Genomic DNA, 12,187 nt, shown 5'->3' with positions numbered 1-12,187 from the left:
AGCCTTTGCAGGTGCGTTTTGGCTGCATAGCCCCAGACTGGGCAGGCATATTCGATGGTAGGGCGGACAAGCGTACAGTACAGCCTCACTCCTGTAGTTGCCGCCAAGCTGCTTTCGGTGTTTAGTAGGGGGTAAATGTCGTTGAGTCTGGCGCTGGCCTTCCGTCTGATGTCGTCGATGTGTGCGCGCCATGTCAGTCTTTTGTCAAGGGTGACTCCCAGGTATTTGGCCGTAGCCCTCCATGGGATGTCGTGTCTGTGTAGTCGCAGTTGTCTGTTTTGTCGTGGGCGGTGGACAGGATTGCGTTTGCCTCTCCGTTGGGTGAGCATTATCGCTTGTGTCTTCTCCCCATTTATTGTAATCCGCCATTTCCTGGCCCAGGCTTCCGTCTGCTGTAGTAGATTTTGGAGTCTTGTCGTCACTATCCTCCTATTTGTACTTACGGCGAAGAATGCCGTGTCGTCGGCGTATTGGGCTGTCTGGGTCTGTGGGGCAGATGGTGTGTCGGCTGTGTACAGGTTGTATAGTATTGGGCCTAACACCGAGCCCTGTGGTACTCCAGCTCTGATGGTGCGCTTTAAGGACCTCGCAGTGTCCACTTTGACGCAAAATGTGCGGTTGGCTAGGTAGCTCTTCAGGAGCTTAACGACATGGCCTGGAAATCCTAACGTGTACAGTTTGTACAGTAGTCCAGTGTGCAACACACTGTCGAAAGCCTTGGCTACGTCTAGCAGCACTAGTCCACAATACCCTTTCCGGTTAAAGGCTTCTGTGGCGACGTCCAAGGCCGGCGGGTGGTGTGGTATATATACCTGTCGCCTCTCCCCTCCTCTGACTCTGCGTATGGACCGAGGGATGTGTAAGCCGCGGTGGTGGGGGTAGCTTGCGCTGACGAGATGACTGATGAGCGTCAGTACGCATGCCGCCTTCGGCGGGTGTGGTGCCCCGTTTCCGCTGCTCCTGCAGAACTTTACTTTCTGGATTCCACGCTTGGCTGAGTTGAAATCCGTTGTCCTTGTTAATAAGGTTCTCGTGCAGCCGGATTTCAATTGCTTCCTTGTATACACAGTCCCAAAAGCGGGATGTGTTGTGCAGGACTTCTGTGTTCTCGTATTCCATACGATGATTTGCCTCGAGGCAATGTTCTGCGATGGCAGATTTTGTAGGCTGTTGGAGATCGGTGTGCCGTTTGTGTTCAGTACACCTATCCTCGATGGTGCAAATGGTTTGCCCCACATATGCTTTCCCACACTCGCACGGTATGAAATGAACTCCAGATTTCCAGAATCCTATATCGCCCTTCACTGTCCCTACAAGGGCCTTGATCTTTGGCGGCGGGTGGTAGACGCATTTGATGTTATGACGTCCTAGAATCCTGCCTATTTTTCCAGATACGTTGCCCGCATATGGTATGTAGGCTGTCGCTTTCGGTGGATCATCATCAGGTGTCGGCTGTGGTGTGGTTTTCTGCTTGAAGACGCGTCGGATTTGGCGGTGACTATAGCCGTTCTTCTGGAACACATCCTTGTGGTTGATCTAGTTCCAGTTTTAAGCTTTCTTCGTCGGAGATCACACGGGCTCTGTGAACTAGAGTATTTAACAATCCTACTCTTTGTGGCGGGTGATGACAGCTGGAGGCGTGAAGGTATAGATCCGTGTGGGTTGTCTTCCGGTAGACGCTGTGTCCTAGTGTTCCATCAGGCTTTTTCCGTACCAGAACATCCATGAATGGTAGCTGCCCGTTTTTCTCCCCCTCCATGGTGAACTGAATATGGGGGTGGATAGAGTTCAGATGTTGTAAGAACAGTTGGAGCATCTCTTCCCCGTGAGGCCAAATGACGTAAGTGTCGTCAACATATCTGTAGAAGACTATTGGTTGTAGTGGTGCTGATTGTAACGCTTTCTCCTCAAATTCTTCCACGTACTTGTTGGCCGCCACAGGTGACAGAGGGCTACCTATAGGTACGCCATCTGTCTGTTCGTAGTAATGTCCATCAGAAAGAAAATATGCTGACGTGAGCACAAAGTTAAATACTTTCGTGAATGTGGGCCCAAATTTCTTCTCAATAATATCCAGCGAATCCTTGAGTGGAACTCTCGTGAAAAGTGATACAACAGCGAAACTGACCATAAGATCTGAGCTGGCCAACTTGAGTTTCCCCATACATTCCACAAAATGAGCCGAGTTTTTGATGTGGTGCTCGCATTTGCCAACCAATGGACTCAATACTGCGGTCAAGTGTTTGGCAAGCTGGTATGTTGGCGCTCCTATAGTGCTCACTATCGGTCTCAGAGGACTGCCCATCTTGTGTACCTTTGGGAGTCCGTACAGTCTTGGTGGTGCAGCAGCACGCGGCCGAAGTTTCTTCGCTGTCTCTTCTGTAAAGGTACTTCAAAGAAGTTCAATCGTCTTGCGCTGTATCCGACTGGTTGGATCCGTCGACGAATCTTCCTGTAAGTAGGGTCGTCCAAGATCTTCTACATTTTCTCTTTGTATTCTGCCGCCGTTAGTAGAACGGTTATGTTCCCCTTATCCGCTGGGAGGACGACACTTTCTGGATCGTCACGCAGAGCGGCCCTTCTGGAGATGTGTTTCAGCGGCGCGGCCCTGGCGAGTGTGCGGCACGTTTCCCGTCGTAACTCCCCCGCCGCGTCGGCTGGCAGCTTGGAGGCGACTTGTTCCACTCCGCTGATGATTTCTGCGACAGGGATTGCTGCTGGTGTTGGAGCAAAGTTTAAGCCTTTTTCTAGGACGGACAACGCAGCGTTGTCGATGGTTTTCCCTGTAAGATTCATAGCCGTGCGTTTAGTCTCCTGTTTGGGCTAATTTGATGCAAGGCGGGAGAGAGCAGGGACGCCAGTTCTAGATGTAGGGCAAAAAGTTTGCGCCCTATGGAGACGAGCTGGCGGCGTGTGTCTCTGATACGTTCACGCACTAGGGCCAGGCTAGCTCTTCTAGTAATTCGGTTCGCCGCAGGTGTCTGGATATGGTGTACGATTTTGGCAAAGTTTGGTACAATGCGGACGTCACGGCATTTCTTCAAGGAGACGAGTGCACTCAGAAGCCGTTGTTTCTTGTTCCGAAGCTTATCAAGCTTCTTCACTTGCTGTACCATTTCCTCCCCGTAGAGGAATCTTATGTGTGTTCGCAGATTTTCCCGGCGAATGAGATGCTTGAAGAACTCTCGGGCATGCAGCCAGGTTGACTGGACGTTGTTGAACGAATTTTCGACAGTGTAACGTGCCATCATCATCAGGTTACTCCTGTTGACTGACGTCCTGGGTAGGCGGGTGGTGTGGTGTATACACTCCTGGAAATTGAAATAAGAACACCGTGAATTCATTGTCCCAGGAAGGGGAAACTTTATTGACACATTCCTGGGGTCAGATACATCACATGATCACAATGACATAACCACAGGCACATAGACACAGGCAACAGAGCATGCACAATGTCGGCACTAGTACAGTGTATATCCACCTTTCGCAGCAATGCAGGCTGCTATTCTCCCATGGAGACGATCGTAGAGATGCTGGATGTAGTCCTGTGGAACGGCTTACCATGCCATTTCCACCTGGCACCTCAGTTGGACCAGCGTTCGTGCTGGACGTGCAGACCGCATGAGACGACGCTTCATCCAGTCCCAAACATGCTCAATGGGGGACAGATCTGGAGATCTTGCTGGCCAGGGTAGTTGACTTACACCTTCTAGAGCACGTTGGGTGGCGCAGGATACATGCGGACGTGCATTGTCCTGTTGGAACAGCAAGTTCCCTTGCCGGTCTAGGAATGGTAGAACGATGGGTTCGATGATGGTTTGGATGTACCGTGCACTATTCAGTGTCCCCTCGACGATCACCAGAGGTCTACGGCCAGTGTAGGAGATCGCTCCCCACACCATGATGCCGGGTGTTGGCCCTGTGTGCCTCGGTCGTATGCAGTCCTCATTGTGTCGCTCACCTGCACCGCGCCAAACACGCATACGACCATCATTGGCACCAAGGCAGAAGCGACTCTCATCGCTGAAGACGACACGTCTCCATTCGTCCATCCATTCACGCCTGTCGCGACACCACTGGAGGCGGGCTGCACGATGTTGGGGCGTGAGCGGAAGACGGCCTAACGGTGTGCGGGACCGTAGCCCAGCTTCATGGAGACGGTTGCGAATGGTCCTCGCCGATACCCCAGGAGCAACAGTGTCCCTAATTTGCTGGGAAGTGGCGGTGCGGTCCCCGACGGCACTGCGTAGGATCCTACGGTCTTGGTGTGCATCCGTGCGTCGCTGCAGTCCGGTCCCAGGTCGACGGGCACGTGCACCTTCCGCCGACCACTGGCGACAACATCGATGTACTGTGGAGACCTCACGCCCCACGTGTTGAGCAATTCGGCGGTGCGTCCACCTGGCCTCCCGCATGCCCACTATACGCCCTCGCTCAAACTCCGTCTACTGCACATACGGTTCACGTCCACGCTGTCGCGGCATGCTACCAGTGTTAAAGACTGCGATGGAGCTCCGTACGCCACGGCAAACTGGCTGACACTGACGGCGGCGGTCCACAAATGCTGGGCAGCTAGCGCCATTCGACGGCCAACACCGCGGTTCCTGGTGTGTCCGCTGTGCCGTGCGTGTGATCATTGCTTGTACAGCCCTCTCGCAGTGTCCGGAGCAAGTATGGTGGGTCTGACACACCGGTGTCAATGTGTTCTTTTTTCCATTTCCAGGAGTGTATATACCTGTCGCCTCTCCCCTCCACTGACTCCGCGTATGGGCCGAGGGATGTGCAGGCCGCGGTGGTGGGGGTAGCTTGCGCTGACGAGATGAGTGATGGGCGTGAGTACAACAACTTAATGCATAAACTTTACATTATTGTTGATCCAAAATTAACCTCCACATCAATTTCAGCAGAGTGTTCTTTGGCAACAATAACAGTTACATCAAAGTACGAATCCGATTGAAATGACCGAGTTTTGTAAAATAAAAAGTCCGAAGGTTAGATTAAAATCGTTTGTTTTCATACACTTGCTTATTGGTTAATGGAACTGTATATTTTGCGCCAGATAAGTAATTATCATGAAAGCTTAATCTGTTCGATAGAATTTATTAAAACCAAGGCCCGAAATGTTATTAAATTACCAATTTCTTGGTTTTTATAAATACTTAGCAAGGTGCCATATACAATGAAGAGACAAAGAAACTGGTACACCTGCCTAATACCGTGCAGGACCCACGCGAGCACGCATAAGTGCCGCAACACGATGTGCCATGAACTCGACTAATCTCTAAAGTATTGCTTGAGGGAACTGACACCACGAATCCTGCAGGGCTGTCCATAAATCTGTAAGAGTACGAGAAGGTGTTTAATCTCAGAAGAGTGTTCCTGGAGCCACTCTATAGCAATTCTGGACATGTGGGGTGTCGTACTGTCCTGCTTGATTTATCCAAGCCCTTCAGAACGCACAATGGTCATGAATGGATTTAGGTGATTAGACAGGATGCTTACATACGTGTTACCTGTCAGAGTCGTATCTAGACATATCAAGAGTCGCGTATCACTCCAACTTCACACGCCCCACACCATTACAGAGCCTCCATCAGCTTGAACAGTCCCCTGCTAATATGCAGGGTCCATGGAATCATGAGGTTGTCACCATTAGCGTACACGTCCATCCGCTCGATACAATTTGAAACGAGACTCGTCCGAACAGGCAGCATATTTCCAGTCATCAACAGTCCAGTCTCGGTGTTGACGGGCCCAGGCGAGGCATGATGCTTTGTGTCATACAATCACAAGAGTACACGAGTAGGCCTTCGGCTCCGAAAGCCCATATCGATGATGTTTCATTCAATGGTTTGCGTGCTCACTCTTGTTGACGGGCCAGCATGGAAATCTGCAACAGTTTGTGGAAGTGTTGCACTTCCGTCACATTGAGAGATTCTCTTCAATCGTCATTAGTTCCGTTCTAGTAAGGATCTTTTTCCGGCCTCGTCGATCTCGGAGATTTGATTTTTTATCGGATTCCTAATATTCACAGTTGTTGTTTGTTGTGGTCTTCAGTCCAGAGCATGTGGTTTGATGCAGCTCACCATGCTAATCTATCCTGTGGAAGTTTCTTCATGGCTGGCTCTGAGCACTATGGGACTCAACTGCTGTGGTCATCAGTCCCCTAGAACTTAGAACTACTTAAACCTAACTAACCTAAGGACGTCACGCACATCCATGCCCGAGGCAGGATTCGAACCTGCGACCGTAGCAGTCGCACGGTTCCGGACTGCGCGCCTAGAACCGCGAGACCACCGCGGCCGGCGCTTCTTCATCTCGGCGAACTGCTACGACCTACATCCTTCTGAATCTGCTTAGTGTATTCATCTCTTGGTCTCCCTTTACGATTTTTACCTTCCACAGTCCCTGCAATACTAAACTGGTGATCCCTTGATGCCTCAGAACGTGTACTACGAACTGATTCTTTCTTTTAGTCATGTTATCGCACATTTTTCCTTTCCCCAGTTCTATTCATACCTCTCCATTAGTTACGTGATCTACCCACGTAATCTTCAGCATTCTTCTGTAGCACCATATCTCAAAATCTGCTATTCTCTTCTTGTCTAAACTGTTTATCGTCCGTGTTCCACCTCCACACATTCCTACACTTCATGCAAATACTTTCAGTAAGGACTTCCTGAGACTTAAATCTATACTTGATATTAACAAATTTCTCTTTTTCAGAAATGTTTTTCTAGCGATTGCCAGTCTACACTTTATATCCTCCCTACTCCGACTATCATCGGTTATTTTACTTCCCAAACAGCAAAACTCATCTACTACTTTAAGTGACTCATTTCCTAATGTAATTCCTTTAGCATCACCTAATTTAATTCGCTACATTCGATTATCCTTGTTTTGCTTTTTTTGATGTACATCCTACATCCATCTTTCAATACACTGTCCATTTCGTTCACTTGTTCTTTGCTGTCTCTGATAGAATTACAATGTCATAGACAAATCTTAATTTTTTTATTTACTCTCCCTGTACTGTAATTCCTACTCCAAATTTTTCTTTTGTTTTCTTTACTGCTTGCTCAAGGTACAGATTGAATAACATTGAGGATAGGCTACAACCAGCCGGCCGTCCTAAGACTGATCTTCGTGGCACTCCCCAGAAAACATGTTTCCAAGAAGATTTTTCATTTACGCAGACAACACATTGTTGTCTGTCTTTTAAGTAGCTCTCAAACCAATTCATTGCATTACCTGAGAAATTAAGCTGTTGCATTTTTCTGAGCAATATGTCAAAGTTAACAGTGTCAAAAGCTTTACTGAATTCCAGTTTCGTCAAAATTGTTGCCTTTCGGTTGTCGATGGCATATTTCAGGTCATCAGTTAGAGCAGTGTTTGTGCTATTATGTTTGCAGAAACCGGATTGAAATTTGTCATAGGCTGAATTCATGCAGGTGTTCAGTGATTTGGTCATGAACAATATATTCAAGTGCTTTGGAAACAGCAGGCAGTATTCTAATTGGTCGGTAGTCACTAGGCAGTTGCGGGTCACCGATCTTAGGGATAGGTCGAATTATACTTCTTTTCCATGCAGTGGGGTATATTCCATTCACGAGGGAAAAATTAAATACACTCCTGGAAATTGAAATAAGAACACCGTGAATTCATTGTCCCAGGAAGGGGAAACTTTATTGACACATTCCTGGGGTCAGATACATCACATGATCACACTGACAGAACCACAGGCACATACACAGGCAACAGAGCATGCACAATGTCGGCACTAGTACAGTGTATATACACCTTTCGCAGCAATGCAGGCTGCTATTCTCCCATGGAGACGATCGTAGAGATGCTGGATGTAGTCCTGTGGAACGGCTTGCCATGCCATTTCCACCTGGCACCTCAGTTGGACCAGCGTTCGTGCTGGACGTGCAGACCGCGTGAGACGACGCTTCATCCAGTCCCAAACATGCTCAGTGGGGGACAGATCCGGAGATCTTGCTGGCCAGGGTAGTTGACTTACACCTTCTAGAGCACATTGGGTGGCACGGGATACATGCGGACGTGCATTGTCCTGTTGGAACAGCAAGTTCCCTTGCCGGTCTAGGAATGGTAGAACGATGGGTTCGATGACGGTTTGGATGCACCGTGCACTATTCAGTGTCCCCTCGACGATCACCAGAGGTGTATGGCCAGTGTAGGAGATCGCTCCCCACACCTTGATGCCGGGTGTTGGCTCTGTGTGCCTCGGTCGTATGCATTACTGATTGTGGCGCTCACCTGCACCGCGCCAAACACGCATACGACCATCATTGGCACCAAGGCTGAAGCGACTCTCATCGCTGAAGACGACACGTCTCCATTCGTCCCTCCATTCACGCCTGTCGCGACACCACTGGAGGCGGGCTGCACGATGTTGGGGCGTGAGCGGAAGACGGCCTAACGGTGTGCGGGACCGTAGCCCAGCTTCATGGAGACGGTTGCTTATGGTCCTCGCCGATACCCCAGGAGCAACAGTGTCCCTAATTTGCTGGGAAGTGGCGGTGCGGTCCCCTACGGCACTGCGTAGGATCCTACGGTCTTGGCGTGCATCCGTGTGTCTCTGCGGTCCGGTCCCAGGTCGACGGGCACGTGCACCTTCTGCCGACCACTGGCGACAACATCGATGTACTGTGGAGACCTCACGCCCCACGTGTTGAGCAATTCGGCGGTACGTCCACCCGGCCTCCCGCATGGCCACTATACGCCCTCGCTCAAAGTCCGTCAACTGCACATACGGTTCACGGCTACGCTGTCGCGGCATGCTACCAGTGTTAAAGACTGCGATGGTGCTCCGTATGCCACGGCAAACTGGCTGACACTGACGGCGGCGGTGCACAAATGCTGTGCAACTAGCGCCATTCGACGGCCAACACCGCGGTTCCTGGTGTGTCCGCTGTGCCGTGCGTGTGATCATTGCTTGTACAGCCCTCTCGCAGTGTCCAGAGCAAGTATGGTGGGTCTGACACACCGGTGTCAATGTGTTCTTTTTTCCATTTCCAGGAGTGTACGTCAGTTAAGGCAGGTACTAAGATATCGGCAACATTCTTAATCATGGTTATACTGATACTGTCATTGCCTATTGCATCGGAAGAGATTCTCATTATTGCTTTTCTTACCGTATTTATTGTTACATGTTTTAGATGGAAGGTATCGTTGTTAGTTATCCTGTTTGGGGATTCTTGTGAACGGTAATTATCAGCCATGAGGGTATTCAGAGGTGCAGAGAAGAATTCATTTAATTCGTTAGCTGAGACATAAAAAGTAGTTTCCGATTTTTCCTTACCGACCCCCAAGCGACGGAGATTCTTCCATAGAGTCGTGGGCGTCAGATCGCTGCATACAAGGGAGCGAGCGTGACTGATTTTAGCATTGCGAATGCATTGTTTCACTCTGTTCCGTAGCTTTCTATATTCTTCGAAACGCTCGGGTTTCGGATCTGCCTTGAAACACCTGTGGGCAGCATCATCATTTGATGTAATTCAGCTGTGAGCTGGAGCAGGAGATTTTCTTACAGGGATTGTGCATACAGGTGCATGTTTGTCATAGAGGGCAGTGAGTTTATCACCAAGTTCATTAATTTTGCCGTCGATTGTAGGTTCTCTGATTATATGATGCTATGAGATTTCTGAGCAAACGGCTGTTAGGGAGTCAAGGTCAATAGTTTCATGTTCCTACAAGTTATGTAACGCGATTTGTTCCTTGGGGGGCTGCACAGAGTAGGCCAGGAATATTACATCACGTGCTGAGAGGCGAGGGGACGATGTTTGACCAACATCTCTTACTTTGTCAGTCTGTTTCGTTGCGATTACGTCTATAAGAGTATGACTGTGCGCCATATGGTGTGTAGACTGTAATGGAAGAATGTTCATGTTATTGCAGCTAAACAATCTTCTTAGGTTTATTGCGGAGGGAGTGTCTCTTAGCAGGTCTATGTTCAAGTCATCCATTACGATGACATGTTCGTATTGATACTGAAGTGAATGTAATTCCGAGTGAAAGGAACTCATTGAGCTTATTTTTGGCGACTTGTACACGACGCCAGTCAAGAAATTCTGACATTGTCAGCTAGCGGTGGAAACTTGAACTATGTACCAGGCTTACTATAGATATATTACTAGATGTGACGTACTTTACTTGTGTGAAACTGTGTAGGGAAGAATTTTTATGTACTGTGCTCTCATGAACCTTATAGATACGCATTTCATACCTCCCTTCTGCTCCTCTCCCCACCCCTTCTCATGTGTTTGTAACTTACGTACTCAGTGTACTGACGTCGCAGTTCTTTCAGGAATATGCCATAGCAACTGTTCTCTAGGTTCGATATTGTGGCAGGATACGAAACGTTCTGTAGTCCTTATTGAAAATATGGTTTTTAACAGAACCATGTAACAACCGTACCTTAACCACTCTCAATTCTGAGAAATAAAAACATGTTTTGCTTATATGATGTCTTTTCTGATGATATCGGCTAGGCTGACTGATTAACTGGTTTCACTTCGTTTCTACATCTACATGACTACTCTGCAATTCACATTTAAGTGCTTGGCAGAGGGTTCATCGAACCACAATCATACTATCTCTCTACTATTCCACTCCCGAACAGCGAGCGGGAAAAACGAACACCTAAACCTTTCTGTTCGAGCTCTGATTTCTCTTATTTTATTTTGATGATCATTCCTACCTATGTAGGTTGGGCTCAACAAAATATTTTCGCATTCGGAAGAGAAAGTTGGTGACTGAAATTTGTTTTCAGATAATATTCAACAACGTGACATCAGTATAGGATGGCACCGACCGATATTGTCTTTAAATATGATTGAGAAAAGAATTACAACTTACATTTTTTTCTTACAAACAAAAATTTTCAGTTTCCTTGTTTGTTTTGATGTTTGTTGGTATACATTATGTTAGTGCGTGTCTGAAGCTACTGACATAATTCAAGCAACCAGTTTTGAACGCTGTTCTAGCATCGTGCTGTACTCCAAGCCATCTTTCGGCTTGGCAGTAGTGCAAAACAAAACAATGGATGGCGTGGTCGGCCTGCTGGCAAACGGCACCGTCGATATCAGCGTCACTGGACTGGTGATGACGCAAGAGCGACTCGACGCCATTGACTTCAAGGGGCCGTTCGTTCTCTGGACGTGAGTGCAATGGACGCAGAAGCGCTGTGCGTTGCAGTGCATCCAGCTAGTAGCGTGGACTGGTAGTTAAAGCCTTGTACTTACACACAGATGTACCAGACACAGGTCAATATGCTATGCTACTATTCTTCTGTGGTGGATTACGGTTTGTAAGTTTTGTGATGAATAATTCCAGGTAAGCTGCAAATTGTTTAATTAGTAATCCTTCTTCTTTACTACAAGATTGTTTCGGCTGTAGCGCCATTCGCAAGTAAACTTGTAGATGTTACATTTGAAGTGTCTACTTACTTTTAGAAAACTTTTATAGAAAGGTCAGTTTGCATACGTACTTACATCTAGCTGGAATAGATTCCCATATTGTCTATTTGTTGCTAGATCGCTATAATCAGGTAAGTTTTGTTTGAATACTTTTGACAGCTGGAATGACAGTTCATTCTCGTTGATGCTTTATATTTACAGTGCAATCTTCATTAGTCAGTGACGTTAGTTATGCTTCATGGCTATAATGATTTTGTAACTATGACTAACTTTGGTTTTCCGTTTACTGTGCTTTTTATCCGTTCTCTTTTTCCAAAATACCAAAAAAAATTTCTAGAAAATTTTTGAGTTCGAGATTGATTTGTTATTCTCAGCCATCTCCGTTAAGCGATACATATACGAGCAATGAATTTCATTGAACAGTTTTTTTCTTTGCTGTATCAATGGTTTTGGCTTTTATGTATATGTCGGAACTATCTGAAGAGTCACGACAATTACCTGTTTTTGTGGAATAATTTTTTTTTATTTTCTTGCTTTTTTGTATGTCTGTCTACAGTTTTTAACTTCTATAATTACATTTTCTGGACACCGCTGTATTCATAACGTCCTCTGCTTAAGCTTTATCACATACTGTAGTGATTCCGATGCCTTGTATAGTAAATAACCTCTCAGTATTTGCCGAGGCTTGTCATACTTAAGGATAATATTATTTCTTAAAATTGTCGTCAAAACTACCAGAATGTTCT

At 47.3% G+C, this 12,187-nt stretch overlaps 1 protein-coding gene across 1 annotated transcript in view; it reads left to right on the top strand.

Annotated features, from left to right (window-relative positions):
- The window catches only part of LOC126336828 (ionotropic receptor 75a-like), a 120,282-nt gene extending 109,095 nt beyond the window's left edge, over window positions 1–11,187 (top strand). Inside the window, exon 10 of the mRNA XM_050000929.1 lies at window positions 11,010–11,187. Coding sequence (XP_049856886.1) covers window positions 11,010–11,187 — 178 coding nt within the window. The remainder of the gene's footprint in view (window positions 1–11,009) is intronic.
- The last annotated feature ends 1,000 nt before the right edge of the window (window positions 11,188–12,187 follow it).

The sequence above is a fragment of the Schistocerca gregaria genome, chromosome 1 (genome assembly GCF_023897955.1).
Source record: "Schistocerca gregaria isolate iqSchGreg1 chromosome 1, iqSchGreg1.2, whole genome shotgun sequence".
Classification (NCBI taxonomy): Eukaryota; Metazoa; Arthropoda; class Insecta; order Orthoptera; family Acrididae; genus Schistocerca; species Schistocerca gregaria.
The sequence above is the reverse complement of the archived record's forward strand: the minus strand, read 5'-3'. Positions and strand labels throughout refer to the sequence as shown.